The sequence below is a fragment of the Corvus brachyrhynchos genome, unplaced genomic scaffold (genome assembly GCF_000691975.1).
Source record: "Corvus brachyrhynchos isolate BGI_N302 unplaced genomic scaffold, ASM69197v1 scaffold14, whole genome shotgun sequence".
NCBI lineage: Eukaryota > Metazoa > Chordata > Aves > Passeriformes > Corvidae > Corvus > Corvus brachyrhynchos.
Genome location: NW_008239110.1, coordinates 7751182 through 7771285, shown reverse-complemented (window position 1 = coordinate 7771285; position 20104 = coordinate 7751182). Strand labels below are relative to the sequence as shown.

Sequence of the window (20104 nt, the reverse complement as noted above, 5' to 3'; positions counted from 1 at the left end):
TGCTCTTGTTCTGTGCCTCTATTTTTTAGAAAATGCAGTGGACAAAAATACTGTATAGTGTGTGAACAGGAATGAAATAATAGAAATCAAGGAAAGATAGTGTATACGTGGGTCACAGACTGAATTCTAAGCTTATTCTTTCAGATGTTTTATCAATTTCTACATATTTTTTTAAAATTGCCAAACTCATATTTTTAAACTAATATTATTTTGGGGTTTGTGTAGTTCAATATATCAACATATTTACTATTTTAATATCAAATAGTATTTATTAATATTAATTTTAGTGACATAACCCTTCACTATACTGTGCACTTAATAAATGTCACCACATATTTAATGTGTATTTTTGTAATTTAATTCAGTGATAAATGTGTTGGATTAGATTTTGGGTTTGTAAATGTTAAAACATGCTCACACACACCACTGAGCCCCAGGAGTCTGGCAGATTACTTAAGGCTAAATTAATTAAGATTAATACTTCTGGCAAGATTGAACAATTGTCTTATTTTGATTGTGCTACTTGCTTCATCTTACATTGGCCTGAGTTTTACTAGTCATCCTCTTGAATTTCAAAAAATGATGCTGGTTTATGGCACTGAGCACTGTGTGTGGTCAATGTGTTTATCCAGGTAGCTACATCAAATTCAGACCATGTTTCACAAAGGCTGCCAGTGCCATAACTGATCTGCAGGATGCTGCTTCAGGTTGGGATGCAGTTGAGCGGTTTGGAACTCTTTAACAGTGCAGAAGGGTAGTAAAGAAGTGACTTCTTCCACAAGTCCTGGTTCAGGACTCATGTCCCACTCCTTGTCTGAGAGCCTGTAACTAAATCTGTTGGTAACTGATCTAGTGTTGCAAAATGATTAATTTAAATGGCCTTTCCTTAGGGTTTGCCAACAGATACAGCATTGAGAATGCTGGAGTTCAGGTGGGTTTAAGGACTGGAGTTTTGAGGGGACTGCTAATGTATGCCCTGATCCCTAGTGTGGTTGTAAGAATTTGTACAACACAATATGAAATCTTTGAAGACATCTCTTTGTCACACTTTATTTAATTAGCCTGAAATACTGTCCAGAACCTGATGTGGTGGTCGTGGTTGACTTCATCTGATACACACCCAGTTCCCCAGAACAAGACAAAAAACCCCGATTTCTTTTACCTTAGTATGTCTTCATTTTAGTCAGTTGGATTGTTAGCAGTTACTCATTTGTGGATAGAAGCCAGAGAGGCTGGATAAATGCTTAAGAAATTATGGAGGGAGATTAGGAGATAAAACAAATTAGAAGGAACATTTAGTGAAAGCAAAGCACTGTAAAATATACAAAAAGTACTGATCAGTATTTTTTGACATTTTATAAACCATTGTACACTTATTGCCATGGTAATGAATGGAAATGGAGTGGATAATAAATGTTTTGGTGGTTTTAGTTTTAAAAAAATGAGGAAGGCAGTAAGCGGTATAATTTTTATTCTATTTTCAATTAGTAGCTCCTAGCTACGGTTTTGTTTTCAGCTCGTAGGTCTGTTTTAAAAGTCAGAAAAATAATTGTTCAAAATGCCATCAAAGTACCTGTATGTTATTGGGGGGAGGAAGGACAGAACATTGTTTCCAAGACATTTTATTTGTCTGTCACAAAAAAGGATACTGACTGACACCAGAGAGAGCTGCATTCCTGTATCCCTTTCTAACTGAAGGTTTAATTGTGATCAGAGCCCTTTGATACACAAGGAAAAGTTATGAAAAGAATAAGAAGGTGAATAATGAATTCCTTAATTAAAACTAAATAATAATGTATCTTCTTATTTTTTTTTTAAGTGCTCTGTGAATAAAAATAAATGCCAAGCAGGTTTTTCAAATACAGTAAAATAAGCTTTTCACAGACATTGAATTAATTTAATTGCAGTAGTCTCTATTGTTATTTAATTTAGTAGGCAAACAAGACCACTGATCTTTCTGATCTGGTATTACGTATCCAACTGTGAGCAGGATCCTAAGGTGTTAATACTTTAATGGTCATAGTGAACTGTAATTCTCTTTATTGTACTGCGTGAAACAAGAGTAGAGCTTTTCAGCAGGCCCATAATATTGTAAATTTTCTGAAGTGTTAATGGTACTTTGGAATATTTGGATAATTTGGATAATTTTGCATTCTTACTCTTCTGACATACTACCTATAAATTATGTGGAATGAGATCAGCTTTGTTTATTAATGTGTTTTATTCTCACACGTTCTTTCACTTATTTGAGTTTGTGACACTTCGTTCAGTATTATCACCTGTGATTGTGTCCTTTGTAATCCATTCAAAATTGAAGATACATTCCTATAGAATACACACAGAGATGGCAACTCGAATACCGGATTACGTGTGTTATGTACTTATTTATGCATTCACATACAGTATTCTTTGGAATGGTAGTTGTACCTTTCACAAAAAGCAAACATTTTGCTTTGCTAGAGGAAGCATTTGGTTAAATATACCTCTGGCTAAATAAAGAGACCACCAACAGACAGGTAGGTGGAGACATTATGGTTGGCATACCACTTCAAAGACAACAGGTTGTTTTTAATGTATTTCCCATTTGAGGATTAATGTTCATGAGCATGGGCAAATTATTCCTCGCTGTATGTTTGTGGTTGTATGCAACATAAAGAAAAGATTTCCAAGACAGATTATTTGCAATTGGAGCTCATTAATGAGGTAGATGAATTGTAAGCCTGATGAAATGATACAGATAAAAATTTAGCCTTAAAATACACCTATAAAAGGGAAGTTACTGGATTTTGAAGCCCTGCCTGTATATTAATTTTTTATTCTATACATGAAAATTTGTATTTTATTTTAATTTTAGTTTGTATGTCTCTGAATATTATGTGAGTTATCTAATGAAAATTAATATTTGTGAATATATTATCTGAAATACATTAAGTTTTTAGTATCTGTGTATTTAAACTTTAACAATCTTGTTCTTAGTGGATCACATTTTTAAGTAATTTCTCTTGCTTCAGGTACGTGTTAAAGAACATAAACTTTTCAGAGTTTCAAGACATATATTAGGTCTTAGGTGAGTTGCCAACTGAGAAGACTTTACTAACTTTCCACCTATATTTTTCTGTGGACTTGTGCTACAAGACAAAGGTTCTTCGAATGGGAGTGCCTTTGGTCTGCTTCTCACTGGGGCTATTAGCAGTTGCTCCAAGAATGAGAGCAAGACAGCATGTAGGATATTCCTACTAACCTCCCTGCTTCCAGCCCTTTTCAGCCTGGAAGCCTCTCCAACTAGCTGAGGTTTGTCTGTATTTCCTAATGCTCAGTGTGTTTCTTTTTCATGACTTTGTATCATTGGCAAACTTTATTGTCCTTTTTTTCAAGTAATTTACACATATCTTAAATAGCATGGATCCCAGCATAGAAATGTAGTAAAACTCACCTTTCTCGACTGTGAAGACTGGTGATTTACTCCTATGTCCTGTTTTCTACCTTTTGAGGAATTGTTTAGCTGTGCCATTTCTTTTGTATGCCCCATCTGTTAAGTTTTCCCCAAACCGTTTGATTAAGGACTTTCTAAACTCTCTTGGAAATCTCAGTGGATCATAGCTCTCTATCAATGTGCTTCTAAACCATTCAGAGATTTCACTTTACAAAAGCTGTGTTGCCTCTTCTGTCACGAGTCATCCAGATGTCTGCTAATTCAGTTCTTCATAATGACCTATACCAATTTGTATGGATGTCAGGCTTATGGGTCTGTAGCTCTCAAGATGTTCCATGAAAAAATTTTTGAACCTTACTGTAGTGTGTTTCAGTGTGTGTAAGGAGATTTACAATTGTTCCTAATATTTGCTGATCATTTTGTTGATTTAGTTTTGTAATTTTTATATAGTTCCTTCAGTTTCTTTGAGCCTCCCACAGTGAGTTCTCGCATCAGGGTCTCTCCAGTTCCCTTCACTGAACACCAGTAGAAAGTGTTAAATTAGCTTGTCCACAGGGGTCTTGTCTTCTCTGTATTCCTTTATATTTTCATTGCCAGTCAGCTCTGCAGACTCCCTGGCATGCTTTCTTATTCCTCATGTCTTTGAAGGAATATTTATTGTTAGTTTGCTAGTTGTTCCTCTTCTGTTTTCTTATTCTGCACATTTCTTCTGATTTCCTCTTATATTCCGTTGTTTATAGTCATGCTGCTTTTCTATTGCAGTTACCTAAGTCTTAATAAATGGTATGTGCTGGCCTTGTGCATACTACAGAGCATCTTTAAGTAGTTTCCACAGTACCTGCAGGGATTTAATTTTTGTTCTTTTGATGTGTTTATATAAAAATGTCCTCGTTTTTATGTATACTTCCAGATGTACTGCTCACCAAAGGCAGAATTTCCACAGCTATCCTTTCCTTTTATACCTGTCACAACTTGAGTGCGAAGCAGGTAGTTAGAAATTTATGAGATTTATACTTGCAAAACCAACGTAAGAGCACAAACAGTACATGAATTACATATGCACAGGATCATTGAAGGTTTTGAAAGCTATCACATTGTATTTCAGAAGTGTGGCTACACATTTTGCTGGGTAGTCTGGTGGGGTTTTTTCAGTGACATTGGCAGACTACTCAAATGGAGTTTTGAGAGCATTAGAAGCAGTATGTGGAGTACTCTGTAGAAGAAAAACTCATTACTGATCCTTTTCTCATAATATTTGAATGCCCTGCTCTTTTGTGCAAAACGTATGATGTACACTGATGAGAACAAAGGAGTTTTGTTGGTTGGTTGGGGTTTTTTTACTTCAGTGTAAACGGGTCAGTTACTAGAATTTTGATCCTTCGAAGAAGAATTTATTATTTTAGTGTGTATTTTTGAATAGGCTTGTTCTAATTCACCTTGATGTGAATATTTGATCTTTCTTTTTTGTAAAGTCCTCTGTACAGCAGGAGTGGAAGCTATGCTTCATTTTGAGAAAAGTGTTGAGGTAAATTTAAAGATAAGTTATCGCTCAGATAGGAGCAGCTTCAGATGCTGGAAGTTGTCCTTTTAGACATATCCAAGAAACTGTGCAGTCTAGTTCCATGCGTATCAGCATAGTGAAATAATTTTATAGCAGCTGAATATCTGTCCTGTAATGTATTAAATAATTTAATTTCTGATAAATTAAGTTGCATATTAAGTATTTAACTTCGACTTGCTTTTCTTAAGGATTCTTAACGGACTCAGTAAGTATAGGTTGTTACGAGTGATACTCATGCATCTTAGAATTACTTAATTAAAATAGTAAGAAATAATTTGCCTGTTTTGTGGTATGCTTGAATTTTATTTTTTTTCCCATGTTTCAGGTAAATATGCTGAAGATATATTTGGTGAACTTTTCAATGAAGCACACAGTTTCTCATTTAGAGTCAACTCCTTACAAGAACGTGTAGATCGCTTATCTGTCAGTGTTACACAACTCGATCCAAAGGAAGAGGAATGTAAGTTACCTCCTGCATGGAGGATTTTTTATTTTATCACTCAGACAGCACTGACAGGTGAAATGGAAATAATACTTTAATAGTTTAAATCATATTTATAAGAACACAGAGCAAAGCATCATACGAAAGGTCCATTTCTATTTCTGCTACAGGTTTCTTTTGTAGCCTTGAGCAGCTTTCTGAACTCAGCGTTTTCATGGTTACTGAATGATACTCTTACTAATGAATTTACTTAAAAATGGCTACAGGAGTATCTGTCACTTCCGTAGTGTTATGCATTAGGAATATTAATAATACTATGTAATGTTATGTGAACGCTTGGAGATAAGTCTATACACCTTTTTAAACCTTTCTACTAATTCTCATGGAATGTAAACATTTGTTCAAGTAGGATTTTTGCATTTAACTTGTACCATCTTACTTTCTGTATGATGTTATAGTTGTATAGCTTCATTTGTTGATGCTGTATAACCTCTTGGATTCTTCCTAAATAGCTTTAAGTATTATAAATATTGGTTAGCACTGAGAAAACAAGTACTCTCAAAAGTCACCAGCTCATGCCCATAAGACAAAATCTGTATGGAATTTTAAAAGGTGCCTAGGCTTTGTGATGAGTACAGAAACATTGACCACCTAATGTGTAAATGCCGTGAAGCTCTTTTGCTTTCCTCAATATCTGTTGGTTGCAGGTGGAACTGTGGAAAATCTTGTAACCCCAAACATTTTAGGGTGTTCTAAACTACGTGCTTAAGACCTAGAAAGTAGAGCAACATCCCATCATGAAAAATAACTTCAGATTGCTTGTGGTATCCAATTTTAAACTATAGAAAGCTGTTTCAGTTCTGAATGTCTAGATATAATAATTGTGTATTATTACATTGTGGGACCATAATTGTGTACACAGAAAAAATGAAGTGTCAAACCAGGAGCGTGGTCTTCAGGCTGTCTTTGGTTATAGATGTCAAAATTTCACTAGTAGCAAATTTAAGCTAAGGGAAGTTTTGATTCTGTATTTCGCGTGATATTAATTTTAGAACAGGTTTTGAAAGACAGCTGTTCACAGCTAGTAGCAGATTTTCCACAAAATCATGACTTGCCTAGGGGAATTCTTACATTAATGGGATTTTCCAAGTCTCTTGATAACTGAGCATAAATCACACCCATACACCACTTTTTCCAATTGTTGTGGTTTTACCTGGCAGGCAGTTAAACACTACACATCCCCTTGCTTACCCCTGCTCCACAGTGGGAGGAGGGAGATAATTGGGGGGTGAAAAAAAAAAAAAAAGGTAAAATATGTGGGTTGAGATAAAGACAGTTTAATAGGACAGAAAAGGAAGGGAAAACATCAATAATATTAGAATATACAGAACAAGTGACGCACAATGCAATTGCTCACCACCTGCTGACTGATGCCCAGCCAGTTCCTGAGCAGCAGCCCATCCCCCAGACACCTTTTCCCCTGGGTTTATATACTGAGCATGACACCATATGGTGTGGAAAGTCTCTTTGGCCAGTTTGGGTCACCTGTCCTGGCTGTGTCTCTTCCCAGGTTCTTGTGCCCCTCCCTCCCCCCCCATCCTGCTCGCTGATAAGGTGGGGTTAGAAGCTGAGAGTCCTTGACCACTGCTCAGCAACAACTAAAACATCAGTGTGTTATCAGTATTATTCTCATCCTGAATCCCAAATGCAGCACTATACCAGATACTAGGAAAAAATGAAATCTCTCCCTGCCCAAACCAGGGCATTTTTCCTATGATTGGATAATGATAAAAAGTCCTTTTCATGTACCATAATAAATTGTCAGCAGTTGTAATCTTGTAAGAACTGTAACACTCCACTGTTAATGGCATTTCCTCATTTACTCTTGACAGCCTAGTTTTGGTTTAAATCAGAGGGACATATATGTTGATACATCATATCTAGTATGTTAATCATTCGCATTTCCAGAAAATGGAGAGACCATTTTAAGCCATTGAGTTAAAGCATCCAGGGATGTTACAGGATAGCAAGATGGAAAATTGTATTATCCTGTGTAAAAGGCCTTTGACAAGTTTGGCTCTGGGTTTCAGGACCAAAAATCCATAAGTCTTTGATATTAGAGAATTGCTACAAGTATTTTTAAGTGGTGTGTAGTCCCCAATGCACCATACCAACACATTTTCACAGAACTGTGCATGCTGTAGTGTTTGCTAAACTGTATAGCTAAAGAAAGGTACAGACACTGCAGTTAAAGGAAACAGGGCTGGGAATAGGTCTACCCAATGAAGTCCAGCATGGCTCAGTGTGACTCGAACCTGGTCCCCTGAATTTGTGTCTCACACCATAGAATAGCAGTGGCTGCTAGTACTTCAGAGGAACACGTGCAGTCCTCAGTGTCAGGAGCTGTTAAATGACTGCTTTTTTTAACCTAAGAATATCCAGTCCCTGAGCTGTACCGAGTGCTCCTTATTCACAAGCGTCTGCCTGGAATGAGTCACCACATGAGGACAAAGGAGATGGGAAGACATTTGATATTACTTAAAAGTTAGGGTTGGGAAACTTTTTTCCTTCAGTATACTGTTTTGGGCTTGACTTTAGAAATTGATCACAAATAGTTTAGTCCTAGTGTGGACTAGAAATGCTGAAGGATGTTAATGCATGAAGGGGAGGGCAGGGGAGAATATTTGAATTTATCTTTTTTAACCCTCTATTCAAGAATTAAGCAACTTTCAGTACTTCTACTCAGCTAACAGCATGAGTAAAATGGGATGTACTTGTGAAATGAGTCTCATCTGCTCTTTGCCAGGAGGCAGTAATAGAAGATTTAATGGGTTCCTTTGGGCCCATGCTATTACACAAGAGAAAGAAATTAAGATTCATTTAAAGCTAAGTGGCATGAACGAAAACAGCCCAAGTCAGCTTCACTAAACAAGATGCAGATACTTGACAAGATGTTTCTGATAGAGTAATGAAATTGTTTGAACAGTCTGTGTGTTTTCTCATTTTGAATTATTACAGTATCTCTGTGAAAGAATAAAGCCAAGGTTAAGATTGTATCTTTAAGAGCCATAATCCTTGTGCACAATTTTTCTGTCATAGAAGAGTTGCTATGAACTTGGTTTGGTTTATTACACATTTTCAAATTCTTGATTTCTCAGTGTTATTAATTTCATATTTTAATAGATTAAAAAAAATACTTTATTCTTTTCATATGCATGTGGGTTTTTCCCCTCAGAAGATACCCAACTTGTATGCAGACAAAAAGAAATCCTCTGCTTTCCATCAGTAAACTCAACTTTATTTCAATTGTATGGGAAACAAGCCCATACGTATCCAAGAGTAATAATATCTGGGGTCCTTTTAGGACTGAGAAAACACATTCTTGCTATAATGCTGAACTAAGGTTGACAGCATCACTAGCCCTGCAATATAAGGTGTTCTCATAGGTGAGAAAATAAATCCTGAGTATAGTTTCTCTGCAACCATTTTTACCTTCAGTATTTACTTTATAGGTAACATTACTAACTGTCCATATATATGCAAATTGTATAAGTAAAATAATATTTTTCTTAATTGATCACATTTTTGTGAATTTAACTGTGCCTTTTAAGTGTGAAGTACTGCTAAAGTGAATAATGTCATACTTACAGAAATCTGACAGTTTTGAAAAGAATATTCATTTTAGCACTTACGTGGTTCTTTTTTGAAATGGTGATACATGGTACAGCACTGATGTACACTGTCATGAGGTATTGGAAAATAGTTTTGTATCACTCAGAAATAAATAACATCAGGGCAGAATGAAAATTCATAAACTCAAAGTTTATCAGAATATTTTGGTATTAATTTAGTGGATCTTTCAATGTGTGCTGCCTAATTATATTTAAATCTCAAACCAGAGAGGATCTCAAAGGCAGTGCATCAAATTCTTGATTTCTATAGCATATCTGTTACAACAAACAACTTAAATAAACCTAATGACAGAAGTGCTGTGGGTGAGCAGCCTGGCACACTTCAGGAAAGGAATCGAACAGTGTTGTGGATTTGTTTCAGTGGACTTCTGGCTTTGAATACATGTGCTTATTGTTTTTCTAAACATTCTATAAATATTGCCCTGTCATTAAAACAATAGTAGTTCAGAAGTTTGGCTGAACTAATGCCAAAAAGAGATTTGATGTTTTGCTGTGGGGAAAAAAAGGTTGCATTTGGTGGGGAGAAATGTAAAAATCATGACAGATAATTGTGGTCTGTATACTTCTGAAAATGGGAAACTTGGTCAACTTTAAAGTCTGGATAGTCAGCCCCTTGTGAGACTTAGAAGGAAGGGGTAGTAAATCCCAGTTTAAGGGGCCACTCGCTGTCTCTAGCCTCTGAAGAGGATTTTCCTGAGTATAAAAGTGTATAAATGTAATCAAAATTAAGAACAGAGAGCACGTGAAAATTGAGTTATGGTCTCCGCATGTACTATGTTAAGCGGTGAATAACTCTTTTGTCATTTCATTCTTTAGAAATTTTACCTTCAAAGGCAAATAAAGGCTGTTAAATTATATAGTAGGTCACTTTTTCTTGCACATTTCTACTTAAAGAAAGTTGGATTTGAGTGCGTCTCCCTCTCAAGATTCTGAGCAGGTAGGCTGGGCTCCAACTGCTCTCCAGGTTTCTTCTCCAATTTTCTTAGGCCCTTGATTAAATTTATGGGTTATTTAGTAAGTAAATCAGTTTTAAATTAGTGTGTCCAAGGCTTAATAGTTCCATGGTAAGACCATGATATTGCATATTTTCTGTATAAAAAGAGGGATCTGGACAAAATACCGTTTTCTAAACAATGTGGTGGTTTTGTTGAGACTCACCAGCAGATTCAGTGCTTGATGCCCTTGGGTAATTCACATCTTAATGGGGCTTCCTGGTTCTACACGCTTCATTTAAAGCAGCTTCTGAGTCCTCTTAAAATGATTGCTCTAACATTTACATCTTCTTTTTGTTTACCCATAGTAGTTAAGCTACATACATTTCAAAGAGTTCTTGAGCTTTCAGAAAATTTCTATTTCTTGTATGGGGGACAAGCCCAAAAGAGAGTAATATCTGATCTACAGAAGTAATCTCTCTCCTTAGCAACTATCAAACCCACAGTCAGAGTATGCTGATGGCTGAGAAACCTAATGTGTGTGCATTCTGGTAATTGTTTAAGTGGATAATCATTACAAATATAAAATAAATAAGGTAGAAATCAGACTTTAAAATTGCAGTGTCTCGAGGAACTGAGTCACACAAATCTTTACCTTAAGAGAATTTTCAACAGCACGACTCCCTACCAGTTAATTACCTTTAATGGGAAATTTACGACTAAGTTATTTATTCGTGAGTGTCGTTCTTTCCTCTCTGCACTTTTCAAATTGCTGGGTGAGATTTTGAACAGGAAAAGGGAATTGTGGGCAACTGAGGCCATTGATTTGTATAAAATTTCTCCATGTCATTTAGTTCTACAGGAGGTCACAGTTGTGGCATTCAAGAGTTTCCAGTCTTGAAAGTTGTCAGGACGAAATTCTGCAGAAAGTGTTAAGAGAGTGAGCTTTTGAAAGGAATATATGTGGTGTATTTATTTACTGTCTTTAGGAGAATGGTATTTTTTGGCCTAGAACTTAATCATAAATTGTGTATTTGAATGAGTGTGAAAGAATAAAAATAAATCTAATAACTTTTTTCTCTTCTGATGAAGTACAATGTAGTATTTAATGTATTTGAAAAGTTAAAAGTAGCTACTTTCTGTCAGTACACTGGTGTGCTCTATACCTGACTTTTAATACAAATTGGGGATTGCAGTTTAATGAGACACTTGCCAAGAGATAAAACATTGTTTAGTATGCAGATTACAGATGTGCTTTTATTTAATTTGTACTTCACCTCAAAAGAAACACAGTTATTGTATCTCATCAGGGGCAATTTAAATACCCTTCCCAGTTTGTTGTTGATTACAAGTAAAAATGGACTGGCACCTCTTTTTCAAAACCAAATGTACGAAAGGTTGGCTGTTTAGCTTTCTGACAGACAATTTTTACTTCTGTGGAAAATACTGTTGTGTGCAGAGGGTTAGATTGGCTAATATAATACATCTTTTCATACAATCCAAGCTACAGACACAATAAAGACAAACAGGCATTTGTTTAGGTTGTTGAACAAATCTTCAAATTAACTTGTGAATATCTCAACATTTAAGGAAATTATTTAAGACCCCATTTTTTGTTAATTGCAGTGAACACAAGTGGTGTAGTTGGTGGACTTTCAGAAAAATATATCTATATAAAATTTAGGATCTTGGGCTATACAAAACGTTCTGGTGTTAGTTAGGAATTAAGCAACTGAAAGCATAAATTTAACAGCATCAAGTCAAATGCCTGCAGCTGTTCCAACTCCTCCTTCAGCCACTCGTCTCTTCTCACACCTGAATTCATACATCCAATTTGTCTGACCTGTCCCCTTGCTGTGCCAGTTTGTCAATCAGCCAAAGCCAAGTGGCTGTGGGACCAGCCAGGTTTTCACGTGTTCCCCCCGCTGAGGCTGTAAACCACGCAGGGCTTTTGTCTCTTGGCCAGCTGGCAAGCTGAACAAGTGGCTTTGTAAGCCAAGCCGTGCACAGCCCAGGATTATGCTGGCTGTGTGATGTGGGATTTACCTGATCCTCTGTGTAGGCGAGTTATATCCATGGCATGGTTCTCTGTATTTTGTGTGCCACATCCCTTCGTTTCCTGAGTCCTAATGTTGTTGTTTGGAATAATGGTGTGCTTTTCAGGGAGTGCCTCTTACTGGATATCAGCATAGGAAATGCTGCTTGAAATTCTACAGTGTATGTTTTTCCATGAAGACCTCTGCTGTGTATCTCAGGTTTAGAGAGAAAACAATTACACTTATTGCTGGGGATTGATTGATTGATTTTCCTCAGGTGTGTTATCCCCCCTATATATGTGTACAAAAAGTGGAGTTTTAAGCAAGAAAAGGGAAGTTATGAATTAGACTGGCTGTGTTTGCTCATTGAAGAGATGGAATGCTAATAAGTTTATAGAACAGTGTCAATAATATGGTGTCACATACTCTGTGAGCATTTTAATATTAAACCAAAGTACTGTATTTATTTATTAGAATAAATTGACTTAGTTCATTGTCTTCAGAATGTACACAGGTTCAAAGAGAAGTATACTAAGTTTTACTTTTGTTGGAAATGTCTCAAATAAATGACAGACAGAAATCTTGCAGGATTGCCAAGCAACTCTGAACATTGGGTGTTATTTGTATAACCAACAATCCAAAGGAAAAGCAGCTGAAGTATAAAAAGATCTAAGACTTAAGTTTTTAGATGAGGTAAACCTCAGTTATTCTAACTGAACTTTTGCCAGCTGTACTTCATGACAGGTACAAAATATATAGGGTTATTTGACTGCAAAAATACCTACAGAAATTGAGACTCCTAGCTGACATTCAGACATTATAATACTTCATTCACATACTTAAAAAGGCTTCTGAGGAGCTAATTAAAGGTATTAAAAAGAATAAAAGACACTGTGATGAATTAGAACCTAAGGGTAAAAAGAAGGAAACTTCTCCAGGAGAACACAACCTTGCCAAGTGTAATAAACTTCAAAAGCCAAGCTGAAAATCAAATAAATCCCATCTTTAGCCTCACAAAGGATGTTGCCAATATGCTTAGGTAAGAAGACAGAACATTCCAGGAACTGCAAGCCTTCTGGAAAAAATCCCGCCTTCCACCCCTTTGTGATCACACAGTAGAAATCCAGCTTGGTGTATGTACATGTGTATGTGTACACTTGTACGTGTTACAGGAACCCAAGTGAAAATACAGTTTTCAGCTTAAACAGGTTTTTCTTTAAATTGTTGCCAAAGGCCCTAGTGATAGGGGGACACGAGTAGAGTTGTCCTCTCATCTTGCATAAAGGGGCATTACTATCAACCTGTTTCTATAAAATAAACATAATTATTTATAGATAAAATGCATGTGCTGAGAATACTCTCTTTGCTACTATGTCTGAAGACTGGTTTCAGTATTGTTTGTGATTTTAGGAAAAGAGCCCAAACTAACGAAAAAATTTGCTGCTTTATCTAATGGAAGTCTAATGCTGGTTGCAGAGATAGCCTTGAGAGACACCTGGACTTCACAGGTGCAGTAACTGAAGATCAGGGAGGGAGAGAAATATGAGACTAAATAAGTATACTGTTTCCAGAATTAAAAGTGCAAAGCTTATCAGTTGTGGTCACTTTTCCATTAATCTTTATCTAAATTTTAATGAAATAGAAAAAACTCTTTGGAAATCGAGAAAGTTATGGAGGCTTTACCAGGAGTGGGTAAAAATAGTTGAAATCACTGTTTAATGTGTTGTGTTCAAGTAGTATTGTTTTCCTTTGGATCTTACATAAAGGTAATTGATTATTCCTAACTACTGTGCTTAAAAGTCAAGGTGGCTCTAAATTAGACAGAGAAGGCTCATGTTGATTAAACAGATTAAAAAGCATTTGACTAGTTTCATGTGTTGGAACATAGAATCACCTCCCATCCAAGCCCATTGATCTCAGTAGCATAAGCTTAAGCGATTTGCTGGTTTGGCATGTCAGTGGGCCTTCAGTGGAACTGCTGCCTACAGGCAAGGAATGCAAAGTTTGGCTTGCTCATGCCATAAAGGTAAAATCTATACCTCAAGACAGAGAGTAGATTTTAGTAGCAAAAGGATTGTGTAGTGGAGCTGGTAGATGTTATTAGGTACTTCTGAACTACTGAATGATATTTTACAGCTACAGTAAGCAATTTGTTGAACTACTTAGGACAGACAGAGTTCTGATATCTATCTAGGTGAGAAAAATTTCCTATGAAGCTAAATAGAGGATAATGTGCTAGAACATTACAGACATGATTTTCACATAGTCTGACAATATCTTGCCATGGCAATAGTGCTAGATGAATCTGTATTTGCTGTAGAATGCCTAAGATGCAAGCAGTGGTGCTTTATATTTTAACCAACATTAGGTAATTCCAGATTAATCCAAATAAAATTTATTTGGTGAGGTTTTTAAAATGGCAATATTCCCTTTCAGTGTCACTGCAGGACATTACAATGAGAAAAGCTTTCCGGAGTTCCACAATTCAAGACCAACAGCTGTTTGACCGCAAAACTCTGCCAATTCCTTTGCAAGAAACTTATGACATTTGTGAACAGCCTCCTCCACTTAACATTCTCACCCCTTACAGGTTAGTAAAATAAAATTAATCAAGAACAATTTCTAGCTTATTTTATGTAATAGAGAGGATATATCCAGGCACCTTGCTCACGTTGAGTAGCTCTTGAATATTTAAGGAGCCAGACTAGAAAGCTGTGAAGGTGCTGGAGGAATAAAAGCAGCAGAAGACATTATAAGCATTAAAACTTTACTCCATTGTACTGAAATTTTAACTCCGTGTAAAATGGTAGGAAAAAGTAATTTTTATTATCTGTATTTATTAAACCATATAATGTACTTGAATGTGAAGAAATTAAACAGGTAAGTGTGTAGAAAGAAGGATCTTCAATGGAAATGAATTGAAATGTTTGCTGTCCCAGAGTCAGTTTGAATCAGTAGCTGAACATGAGCAGCCACACAAATTTGCTCAATGTTTTAACAGCAAGATTGGAGTTATTGGAGTGGGAGTTCTCTGATTTATGACACTCCTTTTTTTGTCTGGAGCTTGTGTTAAAGTTATCTTTCTAAAATTAGGACCTTGAATGCCAGGAAAGACAGTAAAAACTGATGATGCAGGAGGTCAATGATCATCTCTTTTATGTTCCTCAGTAAAACATTTCAGAGTCTGAGATACCCTGTGTTCCTTAATATGCCCTTCCTTTGTCTTAATGTTTGGATTCATGTCTTGTCAAATAAATAGTATGCCCTGTTTGTGTCACTGTATTTCAGGGATGATGGAAAAGAGGGTTTGAAGTTCTATACCAATCCTTCATATTTCTTTGATCTGTGGAAGGAAAAAATGTTGCAGGACACCGAGGACAAAAGAAAAGAAAAGAGGAAGCAGAAGGTACATATGTTAACTCTATATAGCTTCTCCTTGTTTTTTCCTAGAAAGGGTTTGCAAATATGCTACTTTAATAGCAATCCAAACTTGACAGAGTCATCTTTATTCAACTAAAACTACTTGTATTCATTCAGTTCCATCAACTTTAACAATTAAATAATAATAATAGTAGTAGTTAAATGATATAGAAGGACCTAAAGCTTTCATGCTGTCTTAATGTAACCGACATCAGATTTGCCAAAATTTTTGTTTAACTTGAACACTTATTTGTAAGACAAAATTTTGACAATCTTACAGGTGGAAAAGCTTGAATGACATTCTAATAGATATAGTTAAACTAGAAAGAAATTAGTAGGAATATAAAACTTTGCTTGTATGTTTTTAAAATTAAACAAGCACTTTTGCAAAAGGTAATGCTTTTTTTGTTTGACCATTATTCTGTATATTTCATACATAGTAGAGAGAGTAAATATGAGTGTCAGATTCATAATTTGATTTCAGACTTAGAATAAAAAGCTACTTAAACAGCTACTTTTCTCTGTACTATTCAGCTACTTATCCACTAGACTTAAGTTTCTGGCTCTTACAAGTCTTTCTGGTTTACATATTATGTTTAGCCTGAAAGTAAATTTTTCTTGCATTTGAAATGGGATTGTTTTTCATAATTTTGTGGCTGATGTTTACATGCAACTAATTAAAATCACTGTCTCAGCTGTCAGTTTTGTTTGCACAACTCTCCTACAGCAGAAAAATCTAGATCGTCCTCATGAACCAGAGAAAGTGCCAAGGGCGCCTCATGACAGACGGAGAGAGTGGCAGAAGTTAGCCCAAGGTCCAGAGCTCGCAGAAGATGATGCTAACCTCTTACATAAGCACATTGAAGTTGCTAATGGCCCAGCTTCACATTTTGAATCAAGGTTCCTTTATGTTTTTTCTATCCTTTATTGAGTGTATTTGTACTGCGTAGTGAACACGCATGAGAAATGGTCGATGACAAGAGGCTACTGCTCCCCTTGAAATGCACTGGAAATCACTGATTTAGCTTAATCAAAACTCAGTTTTAAAATACTTAGTGTGTCCTCGAAGGAGTAGTTACTATGTTGCTATTTTTAAGGGTAGCATGTATCCTCATTGTATCCTTATTGTATCCTTAAGGATGTTGTTGTCCTCTACAGCTTGATGAAGGTGTAGTGTCACTGCTGCAAGCTCACACCCAGGTGTGCCACTACATTCCAGTCCTGACCTACAAAATCCCTATTATTCCAGCCTCTTCATTTTTCTTAAGCAAACACTGCCAAGACTATATGATGTGTGTGATGTGAATGAACATCCACTTGGAACTCAGATGAGAATGCTGAGCTTCTCTTTACTCTTGAACAAATCCCTGATTTGATTGACATTTCTGGTTATAGCCTATTACAAAATCCAACCTGTTGAATTCTCATTTCACAGCACGTGTTTGCTGGTGGCTAAAAGTAGCATTTCACACGGTAAACACCTGCTGTGCTTATGCTTCTGGTCTTTGTGCAAGATCAAGTGCATTTAACCAGCCAAGAAACATCTGATAGCAAAGAGGGCTGACAAGTAATGTTAGGACATTTGGGGGTATATTTTTGGTTTGTGGGTTTTAGGTGTTTTGTTTTGTTGGGGTTTTTTTTAATTAAAAAGCATTCATTGTCTTTCCAAAAAATAGTTAATTTTTTCCCCCTGTCTTTGTGTGGTCAAAAACACACCATAACAGAGTATTTTGTTTAGCTTTGTAAGGCCTTCAAACAAGCTCAGTAGTGATGGTGAGTAATTATGACAGCTGTAGGAGAGAGTGTTTGCTGCCTGAAAAATAGAAAAACCTGCTTATGGAAAACTTAGCTCAATTCAGAATGTGAAAATGCTCTCAGTGCATTTCACTCAGTGGGGTACAAGTTAAGTTATGGTGATTAGCATTTTTCTAGGAACAGCTTTGTAGTACCTCTGTAAACTGCTGTATCAAGTCATTGGCAGAAACATCTGCTTTCCTGCTGTCCTTTTGTTGTGTTGTACGTTGGGTTCCGCTTTAGACGTGCTTGTTGCAGGTATCCTTTTATATCCAGGACCCAGGCCTAAACCTTGATTATCTCAGTACTAGTAATGCAATTATTAGTAATGCTGAAGCGCTTGGGAGCACTGCATGTGCAGAGCACATTGTTCAGATACAGAACAGCACCATGCTTTGGAATAAACAAAGATTTTCACCCCTGACAAATTTAATAGGTTTAGATACTACAGTGGTGGCAGTATGTGGAAATGTAGTGTTGCTTTACTTGTTGGGAAGTGTTCTACAAACACTTTTGCTCTGAATTTAATACAGTTTTTTAAAAATAAAAATCTGTATTGAATAGTTAATTAAAATTTACTAACTGATCAGGTCCTTGAGGTGTGTCTAAAGTTGTCATGAACAAGTAAGTTGAATCATCTTTATTTAGTGCTACTACTCAATAATAGATATTTATTGAGTCCTGTGTCTGTCTATTAAAGTAGCAAGTTCTCTGTATATATTGGAATAAAGATCCTCTGACAGAAATTCAGCTAAATTATTCAGTTGTAAATTCTACCATTCTAACATCGATGGATGTTTCATGAATGATATAAAAGAGTAGTTCTGATTTTATTGCTGTGTTTACTTAACTCAAAATAATGTGACTAATAAACACTAAGGTCACACACATACTGTAGAAACTATCAGATATACCTGTCAAAATCAAACCCTTGAGCTGCTAGAAGTAATAACAGGGAAAGTGGGATAAATTACTGAAAAGCCACACTGTTTAATATGCAGCACTAGTGAAGAGAAGATACTTGTGTTCAGAAGTCAGACTGAAGCATAGAACAGTAGCTGAGGGCACTAATACTTACTCCTACTAAAGGCGAAGTTGGATCTTTTCTCCCTGTTTTTCTACAGATCTCAAGCATACGTGGACCACATCGATGGATCGTATTCCCTCTCTGCATTACCCTATAGCCAGATGTCTGAGCTCCTGAACAGAGCCGAGGAGCGCGTGCTGGTCAGGCCCCATGAGCCGCCGCCGCCGCCTCCGATGCACGGAGCCGCCGAAGTGAAACCTGTGCCTCCCTGTGTTAGGTACGAGCCAGAAAAGCCACGTGTAGATCTGTTGGGGTGGTTTGCTACCACCCCACCAATAGCTGTTAGCATTATTTCCATGCTGCCCAGGCAGTACAGGCATCCCGGGGGCTGTGGCAGCCTAAAGCCCCAGCGTGCCTGCAGGAACAGGGCTGCCAGGAACTGGTCAGGAAGGCCGGCATCTAAATCCCGTAGAGTGCTCTGGTGGAGACCCACCTCACCTTGCCATTAATACTGCAATCATGCTGCCTTCTGAGTTAAATGGCAAGACAAATAACTGTATGGAAAATGTTTCTCTGAAATATGTTGGAATTTCAGGATGTAGCTTTGGAGTTTTGGAAATTAGTACAACTGAGCTGTGTTTCAGCCCACATGAAAGGAAGAATTTATCACAGTAAGACAGTTGTCAAAACCACGTATTCATCACATTTACTAAATTGCAAGTGCTTCCCTCTCCCAAATGTTTTTATTTTCTATTTCTTTGTACGTTTTCAGAAGTGGATACATACATAGAATGTTTTCTAAAGGTGAAAATTTTGTTGTCACTCCCCTATTTTTTTATACCAAAAGTCTTCCTTTATGGTTTGGTATATACAACTTAGAGTAGAGGACAGTTAATTCGGATGGGGTTGTTACATCAGCAAGATGTTAGTCTCTCGAAAAGAGTGATTTTTTTACTGCTTAGGGGATCATACGCAAAAATGCCTAACTCTTTAGATTAATTTTCCACAACAGCTAAAGAAATCCTCTAGTGGTCTTTCAGGAAAATAAGTTTACTCTTCTCTCTTATTTTCTTCAATTCACCTATTCATTGCCCTATAATGAGTATCTAGCATATAACTACACCTCTCTGTACATAGTATTGATGACCGTTGATATTAGTCTCACTCATTTTGTCATCACAACTGAAATACGTGTTTCAAATTAACTTGCCCTCATTGTTTGCATTGTTTTGTTTTGGTTTTAAAGTTCTGTGAATCAAAGCAGCTAATCAACTGCTAGTTCCCTTACTTCAGAAAAATAATTTGGATTTACTTAGGGACAACAGGGAAGAATTATACTAGTATAGGAAGCCTTTGATAAAGATGCAGGTACATTGTATAAGAACATAAATTTGGTTAGTAGCTGAATTTGAGCAGAAAAATTGGAAACCTGATCCATGCTCCATACTGAAAATTAGATTTCCTTGTTTATGAGGTGTGAACAAACACCCTGAAATCATCATAGTACATAATGATTTTAATGCCCAGGTTTCAATGTTCTTAAGTTGCAGAAGTGAATCTATTACTATTTTTTCCACTCTCTAGCTCTAATAACTTTGTTCTGTTATTGGATATTGCAGTTCTACTCCTGGCTTGGTAGAAAATCGTCCTCAGTCACCAGCAACAGGCAGAACACCAGTGTTTGTGAGCCCCACTCCTCCTCCACCACCACCACCACCTCTTCCGTCTGCTTTGTCGACTTCATCATTAAGAGCTGCAATGACTTCC

The 20104-nt window shown here is 36.6% G+C and overlaps 1 protein-coding gene across 1 annotated transcript in view; it reads left to right on the top strand.

Annotated features, from left to right (window-relative positions):
• The window catches only part of WASF1 (WAS protein family member 1), a 38510-nt gene that overhangs the window by 15074 nt on the left and 3332 nt on the right, over positions 1–20104 (top strand). Inside the window, exons 3-8 of the mRNA XM_008637764.2 lie at positions 5320–5454; positions 14533–14686; positions 15385–15502; positions 16244–16416; positions 18435–18614; positions 19957–20103. Coding sequence (XP_008635986.1) covers positions 5320–5454; positions 14533–14686; positions 15385–15502; positions 16244–16416; positions 18435–18614; positions 19957–20103 — 907 coding nt within the window. The remainder of the gene's footprint in view (positions 1–5319; positions 5455–14532; positions 14687–15384; positions 15503–16243; positions 16417–18434; positions 18615–19956; position 20104) is intronic.